The sequence below is a fragment of the Trichomycterus rosablanca genome, chromosome 8, assembly GCF_030014385.1.
Source record: "Trichomycterus rosablanca isolate fTriRos1 chromosome 8, fTriRos1.hap1, whole genome shotgun sequence".
NCBI lineage: Eukaryota > Metazoa > Chordata > Actinopteri > Siluriformes > Trichomycteridae > Trichomycterus > Trichomycterus rosablanca.
Window position 1 is genome coordinate 30,717,859 of NC_085995.1, and position 27,524 is coordinate 30,745,382.

A 27,524-nucleotide genomic window follows, 5' to 3' on the forward strand; every position below is an offset into this window, starting at 1 on the left:
CCATTAATTATTATATTGCATAAAGGAAAGCATTAAAGGGAATTTTTCGGAATATTGTTTTATTTTCAATATTGTACTACTACTATGACTTTGTCTACTTCTGTTGCTCCTGAATGCAAGTTTTTTACACACTGCTGCCCTTTTTTGCTGTCTTGAACTTTACAGCCAATGTGGGCTCCCTGTCCCTCCCCCATTCTGTGCAGAAGGGAGGAGGATCAGACAAAAACACTTTCACTCACATCACAAGGACTACAACATGTTGAAATAAAGCATGGGCTTTCCAGCTTACAGATACATGTTAAAGTTTAGTATCAGACTGAAATAAGGTGCATAGAAAGCTATTCACAATGGAAAGCAATTTAACCCAAGATATGGATGAAAATCCTTATCTCTGGTAAGACTTTGATTTTCCTTCTATTTGTATTTGCTACCATTCATTATTATTTTGTATTATTTTCTCCAAGTTCATGATGGATACTACACCTAAGGTTAGCTAGAAACTCTGTTATAGAAGTATTTTAAAATAATCTTTAAGAATCATCAAAGCATACTTAACATTAATGTGTTCATTTCAGTAAAAATAAATAGAGTTGAGGTGGTCATTGCTTACTTCTTAAGCAGTTCATGACCGGACTTGTCCTAGCACAGAGAAACACCCTGTAGTCACTTTAAACCTATGCATTTTCTTTCTAATATCAAAGGAATTTTTAAATGTAGGTTTTACAGATTTACCTATATGTAGCAGTGAGAGTTAATCATAACCACTTATGTTTACTAAATTAGTCTCATTTCTAAAGTACTGAAGGCCATACCGATTATGTATATTATCTACAACAACTGCCATTCTATTATGTTTCAGGTAAATGGGTTTTCTGTTGTTTTTAATAGTAAAACAAGTGTTTGAGGTAAATGCTTAAAGTGGCTTGTTGTAGAACAGACATTTACCAGAAGTTAAAATTTGGCACAGTACTAAAACTGCCCAATAAAATATGCAAGTGTATTTTGTCCCCCAAACACAATGTGGTTGGATAGGCAAAGAAATCTTCTAGTATTACAGTTAGAGATCTGCTGAAAAATGCGTATCTTTACTCAGTCTACAATTAGATACCACTTCAATGCTAAAAACGTCATTTAGAAGGCATGCTTAAAAAGCCTTTTCTTTCATCTAACCATAACATAAATATGAAGGATTTAAATAAGACACTACTAAAACCAGGTCATAAAATAAAAAAATAAAGCCTAGTGACAACAAACACTTAAGTTTTAAAAAAGAATTGTTATATAGAAACTTCAGCCCCACTGTTAACTATACCTGTAGATATGTGATGTTTTGTGGCTATTTCTATTCCTAAATGCCCAGGAATAAAGTACAGGAGAGAAACAATTGGGCTGCCTCTGACAAAACTGAAACTGGGTATTGATTGAATCTTCCTGAAAGACAAGGATCCACAGTATCTGCCTAAATATAAACACAAATGTGTCAGTGACAGGTTTTCAGTATGAGACTCAGCTTATTAACCACAACGACATGCCCTTTTAATACCATTTAAACTGAAGTGCCAGAAATTCTGGTGTTGATTGTAATTATTAATGTTGCATTTCCAGTTTCCAGAGAACACCATCTTTGCGTCGCAAATGGAGAAAACGTTATGGGGGCTTGGATGGTAACAAATTGCTGGAGCCAAACAAGGAGGATGACATAAGAGGTATAAAACCACAATGTTATACTAGAAGTGTATAATTTGCAAGTGATCTGTGTGGCTTTACATGCTGTTATTTTCAGTGACAGTCCCCTAACTGTGGGCGTAGGTGTAGTTCCAGTTAAAAATGGTTCTTTACACACATCTAGAGACAGCGGTTCATCAGTGTTTATCATTACAAGTATTACTTCCGCACTAATCAACAGAACTACAGATGTCTTGTAATAAAAATAAGCTCTAACTGGGTGCAGAATACAACTCTGCCATAAAGAGTTTCAGTTAACTACAGCTGTGGTTCAGGTTTAAGTTTTAGGACAAAGTGGGTGTGCCAAGAAAGAAGTGTCAAATCTGCCAGCTCAAAATAGTGATGTTATGATGGATGTCTATTTGTTTTTACTGTGAGCTACTAAACAATAATTTATTCAGTTCCAGTAAGCACTTTTTCCTGGCCAGGGTCTCTGTTGGTCCAGGGCCACCTGAAATCAGTGAACACAGGGCAGGATTACTTTCAAAATAAGTTTCAGTTCAATCACAGGCCAACACACACTTTTATTATTGACACATAGCAGTGCGAGTATGGCAGCCAATCCAAACTTTCTGCATGTTTTTGAGAGATGATTGAAGATACTTCTTCAATTAGAGTACCTGAAGAAAACAGAGCAAACTTCAGAAAGTCCTTAAAGACAGTGATCAATAGCCAGATCTGAACCAAGGTTCATCACCCCCCATATTGCTTTGCAGCACCGACTATACCAGCAGTGCCAGTGGGCCATCCAACTAAAAAAATGAGGATGCACATTTTAATTTAAATATTTAAAGAATGTGATGGTACTTTCCAAATTCATTCCTTCACTGTCTGTTTTACCACTGCTTTATTGTGGTCAGGGTTGCGGTGGGTGTGTTTAATTGGGCGTAAAGTAGGAAACACCCCTAACAGGTCACCAGTCCATCAGAGGGCAGACACACATTTACACACACACACTTACACTTCAGGCAATTTCTAGTCCTTGGACTTGTGGGAGGAAACCGGAGCACTCACAGGAAACCCATGTGGACACAGGGAGAACATGCAAACTCCACACAGAAAGGACCCTGGTCAATCAAACCCCTCACCCTTCTTGCTATAAAGTGACAGTGCTACCCACTGCTACCCAACTTTTTCGCTTGGCTTTCTGGTGCAGAACCTCAAAATGTAGCCTAATAAATCAGCTGATACATTTTGTAAATACGTAGATTAAATATTCTGTGATACCTTATGTTTTTTTCATGAGGCATTTCACTGGGCTCTTTAACAGATCTCACCCCTCCTATACTGTACTAAGCCAGAAACCCAAAGCGTGGCTGTTTGCAAATGTCTGGAATGCACCAATATAGCTGAGCATAGAATTAAAATGCCTTATGGTTTAATGGGTTCTTTTCATTCTTCTTTTCCATTGGCTTGTGTAGGCTGGTTATCTTCAAAACTGCAAAAGATCCACACTATTTATAGCAAATGCGTTTTTTCACAGTATATTTAATATTGCTATAGACTACCTTTCCCAAACATTTTATTTTTTGGGCAAAAAAGGGATGATACTTTGTAAAAGAGATGAGAATTTGTTAAGTTTGGTACTGAAAGAGTTTTTAAGGCTAATTCTTATATACTACTATATGTTTTGCTATATAGAGTTTTATACTGAATTATAATTGGAAAGCTAATGAAAAATGAACTCAGAAGGGCAGTTCTGTATATTATTTTCACACTTTTGATTGCAAAAAAAGTATTTTTTTTAAAAGAATATAAGTACAAAAGTCTCTCTCTCTCTCTCTCTCTCTATATATATATATATATATATATATATATATATATATAGACTATTACCTTAGACTATTACCTAGGTTCAAAATTTACAAAATCTGACAAGTTAATCAATGGTAAGGTTCCAACCTTATTAGGGCAGTTGTAGCCTAGCGGTTAAGGTACTGGACTAATAATTGAAAGGTTGCCGGTTCAAGCACTGTAAGTCTGCCACTGCTGGGCCCTTGAGCAAGGCCCTTAACCCTCAATTGCTTAGACAATATATTGTCACTGTACTGAATAAAAGCATCTGCTAATGTCAAAAATTTAAAATGTAAACCTATTTTTGTGGTTTCTGCAGCCTGTGTAAAGAGGAGAGAAAACAAAATTCAACTAATCAGCACAAACAGAAATTCTACCTAACTGTCAATCACTTCTTAGCAGCCTCAAGTCATGTGTGTTGGGGACGTGGTTAAGACAAAAACACTAAAGAAGTGGCAGAATTTCTATACTGTTAAAGAAACACATTCTACAGGGCAGCTTGTGTACAATACATTTTAAATACAATTTAAAAAGTAAGAAATAAGATAAACATGAGGGTAAACATGAAGATTGTTGCCTTTAAATAATCTATTTAAATATTTTTGAGTGTCGCCTGAAAACCCTCTTTGTGACTTTGACAGCCACTTCCATGTGTACTTTATTTGAACATCTGAGACTGAAAATAGAAATCGCAATCATAACCCACACCAGCCTCAGAATGTTTGCTGGTTTATTTTGTAATTTTTTTGGAACTTTGAGGTTCTGGGAGGGGACCACAACTTAGCTAACAATATCGGAAACTTGTGACCATGTTTTACAAAAGCCTGGCACATCCTCTCAGCAAATCTTGCTTTAGTCTTCTCATTCATAAAAAAAAAAAAAAAAAGAATATAAGTACAAAAGAAACAGAATTATTCGTCTTCCTTTCCTGTTTCCTGTCCTCTTTTCCCCTTTGCACAGAGAATGGTGTAATGACAGACGGCCTCTCAAAGAGGAATGCAGCCCCCACGAAGAATACAGAAGTTCAGGTGCATACTTGGATACAAGCTCTATCCTGTTCACCGCCTGTCACCGCCACATCAACACTTCACACAATCCACATGAATCCTAAAAAAGCCCTGAGCTTGTTGAAAGCTTGAGCTGTGTAAACAGTAGGAGATTAAAGCTATTTCAGCACTATGTAAAGTAATATTTTAGATATACGATACAGTTTCTTGCCAAGAATCTTTCCAGATATCTGTGTATTTTTGGCATAATAAAAAGAACATTGTATCATGTACATGGTAGCATTGTTGGTGGCATCATATAAACCTAGAGGAACCTGTCTGTGCAAGTGTAATAAGCCAAGACTTAGCCACAGCATATAATAAAACCATTGCTCCAGGCACTTTTTGTTGCCGTTGTTAGCTGAATCAACATGCTTGTCAGCCATCATGTTAGCTTGTAAAGGTAACAAATAGTTTTTCCCTCTGCAGCCCCTGCAGTTACTTAGACATCAAAGAGCTTAGTGCAGCCTCAAAGGCTAAAGATTTGTATATCGTATACAATGCAGGAAGCAAAGTGGATGTTTAAATTGGGTTTAAACCTCCCTGTGCCTCTGTGCAACCTTTAATGTGTCATATACATTTACAATTTCAGCATTTAGCAGATGCTTTTATCCAAAGCGACATACAGTACTGTGGCAGTATTCTGTCTAAGCAATTGAGGGTTAAGGGCCTTGCTCAAGGGCCCAACGGTGGCAACCTGGCCATGGGGCTTGAACCAGCAACCTTTCAATTACTAGTCCAGTACCTTAACCACTAGGCTACAACTGCCTATGGATATGGATTAAAGTAAACAATTCCCCAAAACTCTTAATAAATAATTGATTTGAACTAAACAACATGTCATAATTATTGGCACTTGATCTTCTTTAATAATTCTTGGGACTACCTATACAGAATCTCTCCAGATCATCTAGCCACTAGGTCCTCTCCTGTGGACTTTCATCTTTAGCCTAATCTGCAGGGGTTTTTAAATGCATTTTCTCCCCTTTTTCTCCTGACTTTTAGCATTTCCAATTACCCAATTGCATTATGCTTTCTCTATACTGATGTTGATCTCCACCCTTGTTGAGGAGAGCCCCCTCTGACACGTGTGCAGTAGCTGACTGCATCTTTTCACCTGCACGAGGCAAGTTCATTTGCGGATCAGCTTTGTGTACACAGAGCTATTATGCTATGTACAGTCACCAAGCATTTTATTAGGATCAGCATTTTATCTGGTATTAATGTTCATTGATTATTTTATAAGCTGCACCTACCAAACAGAAATCACCAAATTAGTGTATTTGCAGTGCTACGAATTGTTTACCATCCAAAAAACATTTGGTTTGTGGGTACTTTATAGTGGTCTCTTTTGATTAATAAATGGGGGTGGGCGGGTGTGGTTACAAAGTTTACGGGGCAACAGAATCGAACCCACATCTGTGTAGTAGGTGTAGCTTGTAAAACAATCAGTTAATGTACACACCAGATAGGAGTAACTAACAGTGCTCAATAAGGTCTGTGTAGCTCTTATGGCTGTAAAAACTTACTAAATGAGTATTATGAAGTTTGACATAATGTTTTGTTATTTCCAGGAGACCAGTCTTGCAAAAAGCTTTCCAAATCCATTGCCAAGAAATTCAGTCCCGTCTCTGAGGCATGTCAACTTTGTGGCTCCAGGCTCAACAGGTAAGGATAAACAATAAAGAGATCCAACAGAATGTTTCTCTTTGTGCTACATGTGAAACCAAATACAACTGTGCTTCAATATATGGCCACACCCAAACTTCAAACCCATGTGTGCTGGGTAAAACTCATTCTAAAACCACACTCCTTAAAATTACCTCAGAAAGTGCATTTAAACCACCATTCTCATTATAATGGGGTTGTTGTGCAGCTGCTCAGCCATGTTAACTCGAGTCATACAGCTCCCAAAACAGTTCTTTTGCTTTTGTTGCTTCCTGAAACAGAAAACAGCAGTTCTAGCAGGGCATAGATTTGCCAAACTAACTTGACATCCTTGCTGTCTTTATTATAAAGATTGCATTGTTGTTAGTTGTTTTATGCACAATGTAGTAGTTATGGTGCATCAGGGCCAGTCTGATGCTTTGGATTTATGACATACTGAGCACTTAAACATGACAGAATTTTAATTTTGTGCAGCTGGCAGGTAGTGCTGTTTGGAAATAGCAGTACCTGTCAAAATATGTTTTTTCCAACACATTTTTGTTTTGAATGCATGTATTTACAAAGTATAATCCGAAGACCTAAACTAACAGTTTTATTTCTTTTTATGCTAAAAAACTCATGGGTTGTGAAGCTTGTTATGGGGTCACAAACATTTTAACCCCATAAAATAGCGTCACAGGCCAAAAAATGTTATAGAAAAAGACATTCTGCAAAAAAGTGGCGACTCTTTATTTACCTGACATCACAGTGTGTTTTTCTTCTCTATAGCTTTGTCAGCCTTTGTCAGCACAAAATCGTGCATCCCTTATACAGAACAGGAGCGAACCCTCACTGCCCAGCCCTGGCTAAACATCAGTAAAACTGAATCTCAGAACAGCCAGAGCAGAAGGAAAGTGTAAGTCTTGTTGTGTCTTGCACACTCAGGCCAAAAGGCACTTAAGATAACATTGTTCCTGACTTTCCTCAGGGCTGTCGATTTGCTGTTTGAAAGCTTTGCCTGTGGAGGAAGAGTCAGCACCAATCATTTCTTTGAGGTACATGAGAAAGCATTAATGCTATCAAATATTAATAATATTTCTGTTATGAGTATTTCACTGCTGTATGTTTTCCACAGAACATGTGGAGCTCAGGCATCTTAAGAACTGACCCACGGATTAAAGACTGCTATGCACTGATGAAAAAGCTGCAGGATGATGATGGGGCTGTGGACAGGAATACTTTCCAAAGGTCTTAATAAGCTATTTAAATCAGTTGTAGTATAAAATCCAAATGAGATGTCGGTGGCCGACTTACCATATTGTGTAACATTTTCTGTGCTTGTCTTTGGACATCTGACAGGTGTGTGACAGGCTTTGTGTCTTTCATTTTGAAAGCTGTGCAAGGCCGGTTTGTCATCCCAGATTTCTTCACATTCGCTGAAGAGACTCAAAAGTTGTTTATTAAATGTAAACAGCTGTCTTCTGTAAAGGTGTGTATGATTAATTTTCAGTTAGGTCATATGTATTTGTCAATACGTAGAAGACACCATGGTGTATTTTAGAAGAGTACAATTTGTTAGCTGCACATTTATTCTCAATTCTCCTATTTTACCACAAACAAGAAGGGCTCTGTTAGATTCAGATTGAGAGTCTGAGCAGTTGATTATGGTACACTGAACTTATGTTCATGAAATCAGCTTTATGCTTTGTGACATGGCACATTATTATACTACTAGTGAATAAAAGATGCCCCGTGATGTAGTGGTGACCTATCCGGGGTGTTTCCGTTCTTTGGCCCAGTGAATCAGACCCACCGTTGACAGTGAATGAATGAATGATTAGAAAATCTCAGTCCTTTGTCTCAGTCATTTGTGTGCCACTAAAATATTCCCCGCACTTAAAGCACCATGTTAATTCATTTATGCTATTTACACCCATTAGGGGTGAACCTGTGCCCACCGTTTCCTCATATTTCGGATTTTAGCTAACAGAAGAGGAGCACAATGTGGTGCCCTGCTGTTGTAGCCCATCCATGGCAAAGTTCAAAGTGTTTTGCATGATATGCATTTTTGTATGCACCTTTATTGTATATTTACATAAAATTGTACATCATTAATGTTTAAAAAAGATTTTTGTAAAATCCAATAAAACATTAACACAGCAATTCCAATGTTTCACCAGGAGAAAGATGAGGGAACCGAAGGCAGTGGAAAATGGGGGGCTTCAATCTGCACAGTGGATGGTCAAAGGTATTAAAGTGAGAGTATTTTTAAATATTAAATATTTTGCTTTACAATCATTTCCCATTTCCAGCTAAACTCCTTAACAGTGATTGCTGTTTTATATCTGCACATCTGCAGCTTGTGCTTGAATTCCCTACTGTCAGTGTTGCGAAATTCCTCCGGTGTGATGGATGCGATTTTGATTTGCTTAATGAGCAAAATGTAGATTTTTTTTGTTTTGTTTTGGCTCTAGGCTCTCTCTCGGAGACTGTAATGAACCTTGTGTTCTAGCAGAAATTGCCAGGCCTCTTATATACGGACTCACAGTGGATCAGCTTGGAATTGACCATGTACACAGACATGTAGGATTGGAGGAATATTCAAAATATCATTCACCTTTTACCCTAAGCAAACAAGGTAACAATACCCAGCTACATTTTTAGAAAGTATATATTACAGAATAAAAGCAGCATCACATTACCCAGCCCTAAATTATTGAAAACTATGTAGTATAATTTAATATATAGCTTCATCTTAATGAAAACTGAAACGTTTAGATTTTGCACTGATGTGGTTGCAGGTGTTCCACACAGTCCCCTGATTGAAACAGGTGCTATCATCTGTGCATCACTGCTGCAGGTGTGGACTAATTTAATACGCTATTATAATGTGTAAAATAACTATGTGTGTTATTATATGTGTAACCACCACAACCACCTTAACCACATGCATAAAATGAGATTTAAGCTCTTTGTGTTTTCCAGCAGCTGTCAGTGAGGTCAGTTACAGAGGAAGAAGAGACGTACGAGTTTGTAAGTATGTCTCAGGTTTTTTTTTTTACCACATTTCGAGTGGTAATATTAAACTTTGTAAGTTTTACTCCTTCCTAATCCTAAATAAAAACTCTTTTTAGGTTTTAAATATTTTAAGAAAACTATGCAACAAAGAACATGCCAGCTTAAACTGTACAAGGTAAATTTTCTTTATAGCATCTGAAAAACGTAATAAAATAGTCCATTTAATTGCATTTTCATGTTGTTCATATTACTTTAGTTACCAAAATCTGAGAAAGGACATCATTCGTCTACACGCTCTTTCATTTTATCTTCAAGAAAAGAAGGTGAGAACTTTTATAACTCATTTTTTAAATTTTATTTCATTTGTATTAACCGTTTTGTCTTTATCAGGATCGCGTCCGGCCTGACCCTTGATCAACCATTAGGCAAAGCAGGAATTGTATAGGGCAGTGGGAGTTCAGTGGTGAAGATACTGGAATAGTAATCAGAAGGTTGCCGGTTAAGCCCGAGCACTGCCAAGGTGCCACTGTTGGGCCCATGTGCAAGACCCTTAACTCTCAATTGCATTCTCTGGTACTTGTAAATGTCTACTAAATGATGTAAATGTAAATGAATACCCTGGACTGGGTGCCAATCCATTGCAGGGCTGTGGTAATCTCTCCCTTAGACATAAGCAATTATGTCTGTGTTGCTGCCCGGCTGACTGATAGCACCACTGAAATTCAAACCCTGTCTTAGAAGTGATGAGCTAGCATACTGAAACATTTAATTTTATTAATATAAATTGTAATCACAACATAGAATCTTCAAAAACTTCTATTCTATTACAGTGCTTCCCTAACAATGTTGACATAAATGCCACACTGGATCTGCTGTTACAGGTAATCTATGTTTTTATTCCAATGTCACTATTCAGTGTACTCAAAGTTAGCACATCTCACTGAACATCTTGTTTGCAGTGTTTGTCTACAGAAGTCACTTGTGAATCTGGAGCAGCAGTAGCAGCAACTTTAGCTAATGGTGGTCTCTGCCCAATGTCAGGTGATCAAGTCCTCTCGGCCTCTGCGGTTCGGAGCACTTTATCGATTATGCAAGTAGCAGGAATGAATGACTATTCCAGAATATTTCATTTTAAGGTAACTAGAAATTGTGTAGGTGTGATAAACATAGACTTGGATCTAGTAATCAATGATGAATCTAATACTCTAAAGTCACTTCTGCTTAATAACTATTATTAAACTTTAAGGTTTTATGTAGAAAATACTAGAATTTTTAAGCTGTGTTGCATCATTGGTCATTCTATAACTTTTAAATTTCTTTGTATCAGTGGTAATTATAGAACTTTCTTATCACTATAAATCAATACATTTTTTAACTGCACATTTTTATTGTTCTTCAGTTCAATCAGTGGTGATTCTAGAACTGTATAAATAAGATAAGCAAAGGCTTGCCAGGGTCCTTTCAGGGGTTACAAGGTCCATGAATAAAAACAGTGTATTTATCAAAAATAGTTTATAATACTAGATATGCATACTAAACTTTATATTTTAATATGAACAAACATTAAAACAACGACATGATTACAGGTGACAAGGGGGAAGGCAAAAAATCACTTGAGAGCAATACCTACCAATGTAATTACAAACTCATGGCATCTGGTAACTAGCAGTGAATGCATTATTAATACATACATAAACACTTTTACACTATGTTGTTTGCTGTTGCCTTGTTTATGTCATGTTAATTTATATGTACACAGCAACTAAATCTAATTAGATAAAGGTAGAATAATAAACACAGTAGACGAGAACTGTAATCGTGTAGCACTCCCTACTGGTGAAAATCCTAACTGCGTTTATTATATTATAAAAAAAAAATCATTTTTACTAGTTACGAATAAAGACACCATGCCACAAATGTAAATTATTATTAATTATGTACGTTTCTATATGTATAATTTAACCTAGCAGATTTCTTTATATTTGAAACAATCCCACAATAAACGTGTTCCAATTAGTCACGCAAACATACAGTTACATGAATGATTAAAGTGCCATGACTCCTAATGCATGTCACTTATGACCGTATATAATGTTAATTGAATGTAAAGTCAAACATTGCTGTCATTACTAATTATGTAAAGTTAAAGCTTTTTACACTTTCTGTACTGTAGACATCTGTGCCTGCCAAATCCAGCAGCTCTGGTGTTGTGCTGATAGTAGTCCCCGGGGTGCTGGGCATCACTTGCTGGTCACCAGAGTTGGATGCACATGGAAACTCCTGGAGGGCTGTGCATTTCTGTGAGGTACTAAAAACCTAATTAGGCTGGATTTATAAACAGGGATACAGTGTTTGTGACATGACTGCAGGTGCATGTTAATCTTCTGTTTTGCTGTAGGAGCTGGTGTCAGCTTTTCAGCTTCACAGCTTTGATATCCGGACTCCATTTAGACAGGTGCTGTCCTACAGGCAATGGAAAGTAGAATCTGAGGTCAGTTGTATTAGTAGTAATTGACATGTTGTATTTGTTATTATGTAAAATGCTATTGGCAGCATTTTATAATATGCAGTAATATCTCTTTTTCTGGTGATATAGGGTTACCAAATCATGAACATCCTGTTGGCTGCTTACAGAGGGGACACCCAATCATTACGAAGGTTAATGTCGGTAAAATTATTATTGCTTACTATTTTAAGGCAATAAAAAATGTGTTCACTTTCTATTTTCTTCATGTGGAGTAGTTAGCTTTTGCATATATTAAAGTTAATTAAAGACAATGACTACCTGAGTAATAGCTAAATACACTTTTTAAATAATCATATGTATAGAACAGAAGAAGTTTTTTGTGTCATTGTGTGATAAATAAAAAAGAAGTAATTCACTGTCTGTTTTACCACCGCTTTATCCTGGTCAGGGCTGGGGTGGGTCTAATTCATTGGGCGCAAGGTACAAAACAACCCGGACAAGTCACCAGTTCATCACAGGGCAGACACACACACTCAAATACACACACGGGGCAATTTTTAGAAGCTCAGATTGGCCGGACTGCATGTCTTTGGACTTATGGGAGGAAACCAAAGCACCCAGAGGTAACTAACAAGGACACAGGGAGAGAATGCAAACTCCTCACAAAAAGGACTCTTTTTGCCTGGCTGTGGAATCAAACCCAGGCCACCACTAAAGTAATATCCCCAGTTATTCAATTACTCAATTGACCACAAATATTTAAATGTGACTATATACCATGCTTGAACAAAATAACCCAGATGCAGGCCTTGTACACAGCATTGTAAAATATGGTGGTAGTGTAATTGTGTGGGAATACTTTGTTGCATTATTTAAAAAGTCTGCTGTAATGGATAATAAATCAAGTATTACTTTTGAAATAAATAACTTGAAATAAACTTTATATGCCTCACAAATTTTTTTTATCAGGCTGCTTAATGTGCTGTTATGTGTCGTGTTTCACTGTGCCAGGTACTTTCTGTCTGGAGCAGATATGAATGCAGTGGATTATGATGGAAGAGCTGCACTTCACGTTGCTGCTTCAGAGGGGAATTTGGAGGTCATCAGGTTTCTTCTGGAGAACACTGGAGCAAAGTGCACACTAAAGGACAGGTAACATTACAATAATGAGTGGCACCTTTAGTTAAGTATGCTCAGTATGTTTGATATTCATAAGGGTTACAGGATTTGGTGGACTCATAATAAAAGTGATTTGGTGATGTGTTTACTGACAGGTGGGGAAATACAGCTTTGCAGGAGGCTCTACGATGTGGTCAAGGTCAAGCTGTGCAGCTTCTCTCAAAGTATACAGACCCTAAGGAAAACTTATGATTGAATACCAGTACCAGTCCTGTTATACTACATCTGTAATTTTGGTTGGGAACCTAAGCAGTTACATTACTCATGCCTGAAATATAACTATTACTAAACATTTGAAATAAGTAAAGATAAACTATGTTATACTCCACCAACAAAGGTCTCCAAATGAGGCAGTTTTTGGCTGAAGACCTGTGATGTTATGGCACCCTGTCAAGGGTATTCCTGTCTTGAGCTCTGTGTTTCTCTGTGAAGTCAGACCCGCCATGACCCAAATCAGGATAAAGCAGTTGAGGAAAATAACATTTTGTGAACAGCCAAAGTATTCCTTAACCCATATGATTATATTATTCATAAAAGCATGATCATTTTCAATTCCTTGCAGTTGTGTAAGAAATGTGAACTTTTCCCTTACAAACTTCAAAGTAGCAATCTTAAACTCTTGTTTGTAAGAAACTAAACCTTTTTAAATGCTTGTTTTATATGCAATTGGAGCATCACATACTTTTGATTTTTTTTCCCTATTTCACAGTGTTCCTGGTCTTAAGTGTTCCATTTTTTTACATTTTCAAATATTTATCAATTTGATATAATAAAACATTCCATAAATGGCTTTGTAAAAGTTGTTGGTGTGCTTCAAAGTTCATTCAGGCTATATTAAGTTATTAATTAACTGCAGTTAAATGTGTAGGCTATGTGCATTCTTACACTCTTGGAAACTGTCATGCACAAATATGTTTGTATATACTTTCATACACAACTGTTATGGTTTTGCTTTTTTTTATTTCTTTGTTGCTTTATAGTGCTGTTACTGTTTGTGTGTTTTGCACTAGGAATTCTATGTTACCAAAAGGGGAAATAAAAAAAAAAACAAGAGTGACTAGCAAAAATTTAAATCTTTTAAATATTAACCTTAAAAGAAGTTGTGTGAGCTGGGGAGCCTGGTCACACAGCTCTCAATAGACAGACCTTTCTATGTACAGAAACTGTTTTAAGTCAGTCAGCAATATTAAAAAGTATTCTTTTAAGGCAGTGTTTTTTTTTATATATCAGAACTTTTTATGTGGGTTTGGTATTAAAGTCTATGTGGATGTGCTCAGCTGAGTTTCTGTTTTTCTTTTACACAGACAAATGTATACATGTTTGTGTGAATATAGTAATGTTTCATTTCACATTTTATTTTGTAGATAGTTCAGCTTGTGATCACTAGTCAAAATGTTTGTTTTATTTGGATTTTAATTTCATGTTTTACACTCTTTGGTTACATTTATGACAGGAACGGTAGTTACTCATCACACAAGATTCATCAGTTCACAAGTTTATATCGAACACAGTCATGGACAATTTTGTATTTTCAGTTCACCTCACTTGCATGTCTTTGGACTGTGGGAGGAAACCGGAGCACCCAGAGGAAACCCACGCAGACACGGGAAGAACATGCAAACTCCACACAGAAAGGACCCGGACCGCCCCACCTGGGGATCGAACCCAGGACCTTCTTGCTGTGAGGCGACAGTGCTACCCACCGTGCCCCTCACTAGTCAAAATACCACCTTGTGCACCTATAAATCCAGTAATGAACCCTTATTTACATTTTTAAAGTTTTGCTTAACATCTTGGTTATTAGGAATGAACAGGTATTAACTTGGCACGATGCCCAGTCTGGTGGTATTTAATAATAATAAAAAACGAAACCCCACTCGTTGGACACGCAAAGTTTTGGTGCGTTTCTCTTCATGTTTTGAGGTTCGTCTCAGATTGTGCATTAAAGCTCCACATACAAGATTTCTCGACACGATGCAGATGAATCCATCATAATGTTGAAACTTTCCACCCTGCGTATAAACGTACAAAAGCACGTGGACGGTGTTTTAATGCGCGTGAATGTTATCAGTCTGGTACGTTGACGGGTCGCGCGCATGTCTGCACAGCATTCTATGTATTAGGCATTGCGTGTAGAGCGCGAGCTGTTGAAAATCACCATAGAAACATGCTAGATTCCAAAGCTCACACTAGCGTACTAAATAGTATGTCAGATAGGAGCGACACCTATTTTGTGTACTATTTAGTGCGGTACTATGCGGTTTTGGACGAGGCCACAAATGCTGCGCATCTAATTCGCCAGGTTTGTTTATTTTTGCCTCTGTCTTTATCAAAACGCTAGTAGGAAAGTGTAAGAAAGTATGGAGTGGTAGTGTGATTGCCAGGGAAACGTCACATGGGTGTGAATGTGGACTATGACCTTAGTGTGATCTTAGTGGCTGCAGCAGCGTGCTGTATTTGAACTGGATTGTTGTTGGACTTTTTGGACCGGTGTGTTGTTTCGGATGGGAGGCGCCCCCAGTGTCGTCATTCCTATTTCTTGTCAACGTTTCCTGCTATTCTAAACTTTTTCTTGGAATTAGAAGCGGAAAAAAGGAAGATGTCCGTGAAGGGATTGAAGAAACAGTTTCACAAAGCAAGTCAGGTAAGAGAAAATATTTAACTTGCACTACGCGACTCTTTAATACTGTTTTAATAACACGTGTATCAGTCATGAGTTTAATTTATTGGCTTTTTTTACCCGTGCTTTCATTTCTAAAACATTTCTTAAGTTCGCATGACCACATTAATAGAATGATGCAAAGGAGCCAGTACAGTTGGATCTAAAATGTGTACAGCAAAATACGAAGTAATAACTTACATTTATACAGGTTCTATTTGGACTGAGATTCCTAGGAAATAGCAAGTCGTGCAAGTGAAATGTCCTGCTTATAACGTGCTATAGGCGAATCGGTTCTTTTGAACGCTTCTTGTAAATGACTCAGGGGAATCGATACGCAAACGATTCAAATGTTCTGATAAGGTAGGTTTTAACTTCTTGTGACACCTGTCGCCCCTCTCTAGTATAATTAATGAATCATACTGTTGCATTAGGTTTACTGTGTAGATACTGTGTCAAAATATGGGGTTAAATGCTCCCAGTATTACAGTCTTTTCAGAACAAACAGTGCATTTAGCACAACAGATTTACACATTTGTGTGATCCACTGTATTTGCTAATACTGCCAAATAGTTCTGCTAGTCCATCACTGAGAAATTAAATACACCTGAATAAATAGCAGCTTAAGGCAGGAACAAGATCTGTATTAAAGTTTAAATACAACAATCATTTACAAAGCACATTTTAAAAGTCGTTTCTTTGTTTTGTCATTTAAATAAAGGTTCAAGTGAATTAACGTCACCATTCTTATCTGTATTTTATTTTTTTTAAAAGTCACAGCTTTTCTGGAAATGGGGTTTGTACCTACACCACCAACCAACCACCTAGCTATCTAACTGTCAGGTCACTTTATTAGTTGACTATATGTTATAATAAAATATTTCCTGATGTCTAAGGGTTCCAGACGTTCCAAACACGCATGGTTCGATTCACGTAAACAGATTTGTTTCAACGAACCGAATCAGTAAATCGAGTCGTATTGTGATTGAGCCAATACTCACACTGACTCACCTTGTTTTCTGAAAGCAGGGCAGATTTACTGCAGTAGAAGAAGTGCTGCATTAGGAAGATTTAAAGGTTGGGGTGACTTTGCTGCCAGGAAACCAAATCCAGACACAAAGTGCTTGGAATTTAATTATGTATGGCTTCTGGTATCAGGCTTAGTTTTGAAAATAACAAATATAACAAAAATGTTTTTTAAATACAGAAAGTAAAAATGCTGGACCATAGTTACAGTAGTGCATTGTGGCATTAAAAGCCATTATTTACAAAGAGGAAACATAATAAAAGTAATAATAGTAACAGTGAAGCTTCTCAGGGGCCAGTCTACCAAAATACTTCCCAAAGCTTATTCATTTACATTATATTATGAACATCTAAGGATCTCTAGAGCCAGCTTGCTTTTAAAAGGTCAACTTTTATAAATTCCACTAGAAAGAGTCTAAACAAAAAATGTATTTATGGAAAAGACTGATGGGAAATCACTGCTAACTGAAAAGAAACACAAGCCTTTTGAGAACTTGTTCTGTGGACTGATGTTTTGCCTGCTTGACTTGCCATTTTAACAGATCCATAAATTACACATTTTACCAGAAAATCTTGTCACCTGTCAGAGATAAGCTCAAGAGCAGTTGTGTAAGTACTAGAGCAAGTAACCGCTAAAGTACATAAGTGATAAACAAAATGAAGGTTTAAGTGGCCACAACCAGTTATTGAGTTTTGAAGGCAACTGTGTTTTTTACACCAGGTCAGTTTTAAAACCAACATTTTATGTTTATTTAAGCTTGTCTTGGTCAAGTATAAAAATTGCTTAAATATCCGAATTAAATAAGTGTGACCCATGCAAAAAAAAAGAAATTAGGAAAGGTAAAAAACATTTATTTTTAAATTATAATGGCTTTTATATATTATGTAATTGCACAGACAGTCTGTTTAAAGTTAATATACAGGGGTTGGACAATGAAACTGAAACACCTGTCATTTTAGTGTGGGAGGTTTCATGGCTAAATTGGACCAGTCTGGTGGCCAATCTTCATTAATTGCACATTGCACCAGTAAGAGCAGAGTGTGAAGGTTCAATTAGCAGGGTAAAAGCACAGTTTTGCTCAAAATATTGCAATGCACACAACATTATGGGTGACATACCAGAGTTCAAAAGAGGACAAATTGTTGGTGCACGTCTTGCTGGCGCATCTGTGACCAAGACAGCAAGTCTTTGTGATGTATCAAGAGCCACGGTATCCAGGGTAATGTCAGCATACCACCAAGAAGGACAAACCACATCCAACAGGATTAACTGTGGACGCAAGAGGAAGCTGTCTGAAAGGGATGTTCGGGTGCTAACCCGGATTGTATCCAAAAAACATAAAATCACGGCTGCCCAAATCACAGCAGAATTAAATGTGCACCTCAACTCTCCTGTTTCCACCAGAACTGTCCGTCGGGAGCTCCACAGGGTCAATATACACGGCCGGGCTGCTATAGCCAAACCTTTGGTCACTCGTGCCAATGCCAAACGTCGGTTTCAATGGTGCAAGGAGCGCAAATCTTGGGCTGTGGACAATGTGAAACATGTATTGTTCTCTGATGAGTCCACCTTTACTGTTTTCCCCACATCCGGGAGAGTTACGGTGTGGAGAAGCCCCAAAGAAGCGTACCACCCAGACTGTTGCATGCCCAGAGTGAAGCATGGGGGTGGATCAGTGATGGTTTGGGCTGCCATATCATGGCATTCCCTTGGCCCAATACTTGTGCTAGATGGGCGCGTCACTGCCAAGGACTACCGAACCATTCTGGAGGACCATGTGCATCCAATGGTTCAAACATTGTATCCTGAAGGCGGTGCCGTGTATCAGGATGACAATGTACCAATACACACAGCAAGACTGGTGAAAGATTGGTTTGATGAACATGAAAGTGAAGTTGAACATCTCCCATGGCCTGCACAGTCACCAGATCTAAATATTATTGAGCCACTTTGGGGTGTTTTGGAGAAGCGAGTCAGGAAACGTTTTCCTCCACCAGCATCACGTAGTGACCTGGCCACTATCCTGCAAGAAGAATGGCTTAAAATCCCTCTGACCACTGTGCAGGACTTGTATATGTCATTTCCAAGACGAATTGACGCTGTATTGGCCGCAAAAGGAGGCCCTACACCATACTAATAAATTATTGTGGTCTAAAACCAGGTGTTTCAGTTTCATTGTCCAACCCCTGTAGGTTACTACAGAAGCAAGTTTGAGAAGACAGCACCTATAAACAGAGAGCCAGGCTGTTGTGTTTACATTCCTTCTACCGGTTATTTTATAGACATGCCACTATAACCCATTATCTTTACCTAAGATATTTTGCAAAAACAAACATACCAAACAGCCAAAATGTTACCCTATGTACCTTTATAGAGTGTATGGCTATAAAAGGGTTTACTGTTTAAAAAAAAAAACAGGTATTTAATTAAGGGTCTAGGTAACCTGCAAAAGGCTGTTTTATAGTTCATTTTTAATTACTGGATTTAAAGGTGCACAAGGTGGTATTTTGACTAGTGGTCACAAGCTGAACTACCACAGCAGATTTTGTTTTGCCCACAACCATAGGATCATAATAGGCTAGCCATTCAGCAAAAGAGTAAATTATGTATTCATTTGTAAGCAGTAGATGTTAGGGTGAGGTTTAATGTTTCTTGGGGGATATCAACAAACCTTATTTCTGGAAAATTAAATTTAATTTTGTAAAACAATCTGAGATTTGTTAATTCTCTTTAACTAGGAATGTCATTGATAAATTAGTTAACCAATAACCATCAGAAAATATATTATTTGATAAATGCTGTCAGGTAAAATGTAATTTCAAATAAATAAATAAAAAAAGCTTAAGGTTTAGTTGCACAGCTTACAGATATCAAATAAATGACTCAGTGGGTTCACACTTCTGAATATAGAAACTACCCTTCACTGAGAACAGATACAAAGGTTTAATTGCTGATAAGCACACTTCACATTTCTAAAGCTTGACAAGGAACAATAACACCATATAACAATTTGTGAATGACACTTTATCAGCACCTTAAGCCATAAAATTAGAGCAAAAAGTACTAAATACAAATAGATAATCTCCATAATGTCTAACTTGTACATAATGTTAATATATTCTTAAAGAAACAGTATTACATTTAATTTCTCAGTAACTTTTAGTATTTGCTCTTTTCTTTCTTTTAAGTGTCACTGGTGGGTTGGTGCAGCAAACTGTCTACATCTTCTTTCTAGATTCTTACTGCATTTTATGGGATAGTAGCATGTTTTTGTGTGAAATTCTATTTTTAACATTCAATAAAAAAACAACATACATCTTCTACATATTTTTTGTGTACATTTAACAGAAAGTGCTATTAAAAGTGGCTTATATTTCAATAAGCCAAAACCTGTCTCTGCCTAAGCACAGTTAATATTATACAAACCAAGTACAGAGAGAATAGGAGACTGCAGCAAAGTAAACCTAGTAAAAACAGACAAGTTTGCTTCGCAAGTTGAAGGTTACAGTGTATCACAAAAATGAGTACACCCCTCACATTTCTGCAGATATTTAAGTATATCTTTTCATGGGACAACACTGACAAAATGACACTTTGACACAATGAAAAGTAGTCTGTGTGCAGCTTATATAACAGTGTAAATTTATTCTTCCCTCAAAATAACTCAATATACAGCCATTAATGTCTAAACCACCGGCAACAAAAGTGAGTACACCCCTAAGAGACTACACCCCTAAATGTCCAAATTGAGCACTGCTTGTCATTTTCCCTCCAAAATGTCATGTGATTTGTTAGTGTTACTAGGTCTCAGGTGTGCATAGGGAGCAGTTGTGTTCAATTTAGTAGTACAGCTCTCACACTCTCTCATACTGGTCACTGAAAGTTCCAACATGGCACCTCATGGCAAAGAACTCTCTGAGGATCTTAAAAGACGAATTGTTGCGCTACATGAAGATGGCCAAGGCTACAAGAAGATTGCCAACACCCTGAAACTGAGCTGCAGCACAGTGGCCAAGATCATCCAGCGTTTTAAAAGAGCAGGTTCCACTCAGAACAGACCTTGCGTCGGTCGTCCAAAGAAGCTGAGTGCACGTGCTCAGCGTCACATCCAACTGCTGTCTTTGAAAGCTAGGCGCAGAAGTGCTGTCAGCATTGCTGCAGAGATTGAAAAGGTGGGGGGTCAGCCTGTCAGTGCTCAGACCATACGCCGCACACTACATCAAATCGGTCTGCATGGCTGTCACCCCAGAAGGAAGCCTCTTCTGAAGTCTCTACACAAGAAAGCCCGCAAACAGTTTGCTGAAGACATGTCAACAAAGGACATGGATTACTGGAACCATGTCCTATGGTCTGATGAGACCAAGATTAATTTGTTTGGTTCAGATGGTCTCAAGCATGTGTGGCGGCAATCAGGTGAGGAGTACAAAGATAAGTGTGTCATGCCTACAGTCAAGCATGGTGGTGGGAATGCCATGGTCTGGGGCTGCATGAGTGCAGCAGGTGTTGGGGAGTTACATTTCATTGAGGGACACATGAACTCCAATATGTACTGTGAAATACTGAAGCAGAGCATGATCCCCTCCCTCCGGAAACTGGGTCGCAGGGCAGTGTTCCAGCATGATAATGACCCCAAACACACCTCTAAGACGACCACTGCTTTATTGAAGAGGCTGAGGGTAAAGGTGATGGACTGGCCAAGCATGTCTCCAGACCTAAACCCAATAGAACATCTTTGGGGCATCCTCAAGCGGAAGGTGGAGGAGCGCAAAGTCTCGAATATCCGCCAGCTCCGTGATGTCGTCATGGAGGAGTGAAAAAGCATTCCAGTGGCAACCTGTGAAGCTCTGGTAAACTCCATGCCCAGGAGAGTTAAGGCAGTTCTGGGAAATAATGGTAGCCACACAAAATATTGACACTTCAGGAACTTTCACTAAGGGGTGTACTCACTTTTGTTGCCAGTGGTTTAGACATTAATGGCTGTATATTGAGTTATTTTGAGGGAAGAATAAATTTACACTGTTATATAAGCTGCACAAAGACTACTTTTCATTGTGTCAAAGTGTCATTTTGTCAGTGTTGTCCCATGAAAAGATATACTTAAATATCTGCAGAAATGTGAGGGGTGTACTCACTATTGTGATACACTGTATGTGGGCTGTAAACACCTACCACAATTTAGTTTCCTGTTTCATAGTTGCTCTGATGAGTCTGGTGAGTGGCCATTGTTATTTATACATACTTAAATAGTTTGTCCTTTAATAATAGAACAGTCCATAAACAGACAATGTTTTCACACTTATGTGAGACTCAAACTAAAATAATCACAAGCAAAATATTTTAGAGACTGGCGTGTTAGCTTAAGAAAGCTTCAGTAGTTGCAACTAACTTTAATATATATTTAGATTTTTCATTAGCCTTTAAATCACATTTTTTCTGTTTATAAAATCAGCGGCTTAAGGAAAAGATCAATGGGGTTGAAGGAACAAAACTGGATGAAGATTTCATCCAAATGGAAAAGGTATGAATGATTATTCTTAATCTAATGAAAACCAAAAAAAATAAAGATGTAAATTTATGTAAATCTCTTATGGCTCTACTAACATGCTCCTTTACTGACCACCTTAACACAGAAAACTGAAATCACCCACAAACTGATTGCTGATCTCATTGCAAAAACCACAGAGTACCTTCAGCCAAACCCAGGTACATCACAGCAGATTTTAAGCATTTATTCTTCATTTAAAATAAATATGGCAAAGAGGGGTTATTATTTATTTTTTATCATACATGCTTTCTTTTTAGCATATAGAGCAAAACTTAGCATGATTAATACAGTGTCCAGAATCCGAAGGCAGGTCAAGACAGTTGGCTACCCCCAGACAGAAGGAATTCTTGGAGACTGTATGTTACGCTACGGTCATGAGCTTGGGGTTGATTCTGCATTTGGTAAGTGTTATAAAATGTATCATTTTACACTAAAAAGCCTAAAATAGTGGTATCCACACCCAGCAGGACTGAGTTTGGGTTGTGACCAATCATGCAGGGTCAAATTGTGAACTTGTGGGTAAAATATATTTCGTTGCTGCATTGAAGACACCCAAAACTGGGTTATACCGACACATATGCACACACATTACAAAACTATACAAAACATCCAATTATTCACCCACCAAGAAAAACAAGTAAAATAAAGTGTTTTGTTAATCTGATATAATCTAGTCACCTGTTGCAAAGTAGATGCTTTTGTAAAAGTAGATGTTTTATAACAGTGGCAACTTGGCAATGGTGGGGTGTCATCTTGCAAGCTTTTAATTACTAGTACAGTAAACTTAACCACAATTAAGTTATGCATCCTCATTATTTTTACAGAACAGAATTTTGTCTATCCTGCAGTCCCACCATCTGACAACACTAAATAGTTTTTGTAATCATGATGTTCATTACTAGGCTGTGCACTGGTGGACATGGGACTGGCCTTGAAGCAGATGGCCCAGTTAAGAGACTGTCTGGATGAGCGTGTCAAACAGAGCTTTATCGATCCACTTCAGATTCTGCATGACAAAGATCTGAAGGAAATAGCAGTGAGTCTTAAACTGACTGTATAATACTGAAAATGCATTGTGTTGTCAGACGAAGGCAGTGTTTTATTAATGTTTAAGATATTCTAATAATTCAGTCTTCCTTGTCTGTTCGAAAGTATCATCTGAAGAAACTTGAGGGTCGTAGATTAGATTTTGACTACAAGAATGGCTACAAAGGAAGGATTGCAGAAAGTGAGATTAATCAGGCAAAGGAGAAGTTTGAGGAGTCCAAGGACCTGGCAGAAAGAAGCATGTTTAACCTTTTACAAAATGAGGTAAGGAAGTTAAAAATGTGTGGCATATTAATGTGTGAAGTGCTTCTCAGTTTGCATGACTCTACACTGCTTTACTCTGCTCAATGCTGTTGCCAGTTTCTATCATTTTTAGGTTTTGTTATGGTGAATTAAACGTCTTTCACTTTTAAATCTCTTGCCTGGTTGAAAAGATTAGGCAGAATACTTATAGATAAAATATTAATGAGTGAATACTGGATTACACTGTTCTACGTGTGTTCAGAAACATAAAGGTTTTAACAAAAAAGTAAAAGCGTATTTAGAATATAAATTGGGATTCATTATTAAGAGAAGTTATTAAGATTTTCTCAGCATTATTGAAAGAGGTGGATATTTTAAATTGTCTATATGATACCTTTTATGCAGGGATTATACTTGCTGTTAATTACACAAACGCATATGCTAGATCACTGGTGCACTCTTCATGTATTCTTTTAGCACACTGTTTGTGCACCTTTGCACACACTTGTATTTTATTCTATGCATTTTAATAATACATTTGTGTGCATTATATGCATAAAATGTTTCTGCAATATATATCAGTAGAGAACTGTCGAACTGACTCTTAACCCTCTCTAACCACTCCCCCCTTAAAAGCTTGTAACTACCTCATTTTCAGGGGCGGCACGGTGGCTAAGTGGGTAGCACTGTCGCCTCACAGCAAGAAGGTCCTGGGTTCAATCCCCAGGTGGGGCCGTCCGGGTCCTTTCTGTGTGGAGTTTGCATGTTCTCCCCGTGGGTTTACTCCAGGTGCTCCAGTTTCCTCCCACAGTCCAAAGACATGCAAGTGAGGTGAATTGGAGACACTAAATTGTCAATGACTGTGTTCAATATAAACTTGTGAACTGAAGAACCTTGTGTAATGAGTAACTACCGTTCCTTTCATGAATGTAACCAAAGTGTAAAACATGACGTTAAAATCCTAATAAACCAACCAACCTCACAGCAAGAAGTTCCTGGGTTCGATCCCGGTGGGGCGGTCCGGGTCCTTTCTGTATGGAGTTTGCATGTTCTCCCCATGTCCGTGTGGGTTTACTCCGGGTGCTTCGGTTTCCTCCCACAGTCCAAAGACATGCAAGTGAGGAGAATTGGAGATACTAAACTGTCCATGACTGTGCCTGAATAAGTAACTACCGTTCCTGTCATGAATGTAACCAAAGTGTAAAGCATGGCGTTAAAATGCTAATGAACAAACAAACAAACCTAATTTTCAGCAATTTACAGTCACACAACAATTATAATCCTAGCCTTAAGGTTTTGAACTTAAAACTGTAGTCAGATGTGCATATGTAATGAATTATATGCTTTAGGTGGAACAGGTGCAAAAGCTGTTAGGCCTTATTGAAGCAACGATGGAATATCATAGTCAGTCCTCGCACATTCTCGAGAACCTGAGAGTTAGTCTGGAGAACAGGTCAGCTGAAAGGTCTTTTACATAACATATTTGTGTTATTTCAGTATTCTTGTGGGATTTTTGATTTTTATTCACTTTTTACTCAGGATTACAGATGTCAACAACAGACCAAAGAGGGAATTCACATCCAGGTCTCTCACAAGTACAATGTGTTACACAGACAAGTATGGATTTTCCACAAGTTCGTCTTATGGTCAGTGATAATTTTATATTGATTAACATTTAGAGTTTGTATGAAGTTTTTTTTTTATTTGTACATACAGTAATGTTATTTTACAAACATTTAGCTCCATTTTATTTTTTGCTTATTTGCTGTGCTTAACATATGCATAAACATATTGCTGTTGTATTAACACACTATTTGAAAGTTAGACACAGTTAGCTCTATTTGGAAGGGCTCAATGCAAACACTGCAAATTCCCAACTTAACTTAACCCCCTGCTCTGTAGATGCTTGGTTTGCTCATTTATCATGTTGTTTCTGTAACAGTGGTACGACTCTGTATAGTTCTATTATTTTATTATTGCAGATACTGAGATAACCGAAGCTCCGAGTGAGAAAAGTAAGTATGTATGTTTTGACAGCATATTAGCTGGGTAGTTATATGTTTTGACTTATTTGTATGTACAACTCATTACAATACAATGAGTGTTTAATTTTATTTGTTTTTGCTAGATGTCACTCCTGCATCAAAAACTTCCTACCAGACAACAATTATGGGCAATACTTCTGAACATCCAGCTAATACAGGTAAGTAAAAGGGATTTTAAAGCCAATTTTAATTGTTACACAGCATTGTCAGGACAAAAACTAAGCCATGATATAATGAAACTGTCTGTGAATTTCTGTGATTGTGATTAAGTTGTGGCAAAGCATAAATCAGAGCAAGGACAATAAAACTATATCTATGACTTTGAGTGACCTCAATCACTTTAAAAGGGATGGATGAATGGAAACATCCTTGACTAAAGTTTCTCCAGTGGCTTTAGAACAGGTCTTTGGAAGTTCTTGAGTGGTCCAGCCACTGCCCATCTGTGGATAGACCTAAAAATGGCAGTTCACAGAAGCTCATCATCAAATCTGTTCAGTATGTGAGAGCATCGGCCATTAAAAACGAGAGTGCACAAAACTGCATCTCTAAAAGACTTGCTGCCAAAAAGACTTCTACAAAGTACAGAATAAAGGGACTCAATACTTTTTGTAAAAAAACTGATTAGATTTTAATTTTTTATTCATTTTTGAAAAACTTAAAATAGGTTTTTAATTCATCATTATGTGTGAGTTTAGATTAATGGGTAAAAATTGCAATTATATTTACTTAAAATCAAATCTATAACACAATAACCTGTGTACAAAGTCAAGTTTAAGTGTGTGCATGTGTTTTTTTTCTTTCAGATAAGTGTTATTCATCCTTAGACCAGCCCTGCTGTCGGGCACTATACAACTTTAAACCTGAAGATGACAAAGAGCTGAGCTTTAAGAAGGGTGACATCATTATTCTAACTAACCAGGTTGATGAGAACTGGTATGAAGGACAGCTCAGTGGGGAGTCTGGATTTTTTCCTATCAGCTATGTTAAGGTCCTTGTACCACTTCCACAGTGACACAATCAAGCCATAAAATGAACTGCTGTAAATGAATGTTTGCATTTAATGAATCAGAATCTTTATACAAAAAAACGTGTTTATACAGTTTTTTCAGCTGTGCAAATTTAAATATTTTGTAATGACTTTACAACTGCATATGTGGTTTAAGTGTAACGACAAATACTGGTAATTATTGAGGGAATAAAGCTGTGTACTAACTTTAAGGTAAATATTTAATTTAGATAAACTGCATATTAACAGCAATTACACTGCATAAACAAATGCATTACAAATGTATTGTACTGTTAACCCATTCTGCTGATTTAATACTGCATTTTATTAAACCGTAATAAAATCATATTACTGTATGTAGCATTTTTAAGTTAAGGTTTTTGACTTCTTTATTTGTCATATTTGGGTGACAAATGCACTTGTAACGTTTAGTTGTTTCATTTTATTTCCATCTGTTTTAACTATATCAGACTAAAATGATATGATAAATAAAATCCTTACATTTTATAAAAAAAAAAAAACATTATGCATTTTTGTCAAACTGTAATATATCAATCTTTATCAACTTACATAAGTGCTGCCTGAATTCACTCATTTCCTACTAAATACAGGAGAATGTATGGTACAATTTGTAAAGTGCCACAAAACAAGGATTTGCAGTTTGTACTTTTGTCAAATAAATAAAGGTTCAAGAAAATCAACAAAGAACATATACAGTACAATTTAATTTTGTTTAATAAATACAAAGATTTCAGCTGCTCAGCAGTTTATGGTCACCAATTTTTGATTCTGATCTTCATGATGCTGCATAAAGTTTGAATAGGACAGCCATTTGGAGAAATTTGGACTGCAGATTGGCCTGTTAAGGACATGCACTCTGTCTCTTACATTTCTGCTGTTTCTGTTGAACACCATAGCCCATTATTACAGCCTTTTTATATATGAAACTGTCAAATACCTGCTCTTAACATGAAGAGCTAGTCAAAAAGAGCTAAATTGGGGCTACATTCATTCACTGTCACATTTTTACAATTTTATGAATTCTACTAGTACAAGTCTACTAATCACTAAGAGCT

General features: G+C 37.2%; 2 protein-coding genes across 2 annotated transcripts; both read left to right on the plus strand.

Annotated features, from left to right (window-relative positions):
• The first annotated feature begins 347 nt into the window (after window positions 1–347).
• On the plus strand, window positions 348–13,082 carry glsl (glutaminase like). Its single transcript, XM_063000703.1, has 21 exons — window positions 348–394; window positions 1,606–1,706; window positions 4,480–4,547; window positions 6,140–6,233; window positions 7,002–7,128; window positions 7,201–7,267; window positions 7,348–7,460; window positions 7,572–7,701; window positions 8,393–8,460; window positions 8,687–8,850; window positions 9,014–9,072; window positions 9,198–9,245; window positions 9,347–9,405; window positions 9,487–9,553; window positions 10,061–10,111; window positions 10,190–10,366; window positions 11,404–11,535; window positions 11,629–11,721; window positions 11,827–11,888; window positions 12,709–12,849; window positions 12,972–13,082. The coding sequence occupies exons 1-21, from the start codon at window positions 348–350 to the stop codon at window positions 13,066–13,068; spliced, it is 1,965 nt and encodes a 654-aa protein (XP_062856773.1). The 3' UTR covers window positions 13,069–13,082.
• A 2,000-nt stretch (window positions 13,083–15,082) lies between these two features.
• sh3gl3b (SH3-domain GRB2-like 3b) lies at window positions 15,083–26,835 on the plus strand. The gene is made up of 11 exons (XM_063000704.1): window positions 15,083–15,520; window positions 22,012–22,080; window positions 22,193–22,265; window positions 22,365–22,508; window positions 23,010–23,143; window positions 23,260–23,418; window positions 24,747–24,850; window positions 24,937–25,043; window positions 25,380–25,412; window positions 25,526–25,600; window positions 26,246–26,835. The coding sequence occupies exons 1-11, from the start codon at window positions 15,476–15,478 to the stop codon at window positions 26,452–26,454; spliced, it is 1,152 nt and encodes a 383-aa protein (XP_062856774.1). The 5' UTR covers window positions 15,083–15,475; the 3' UTR covers window positions 26,455–26,835.
• The last annotated feature ends 689 nt before the right edge of the window (window positions 26,836–27,524 follow it).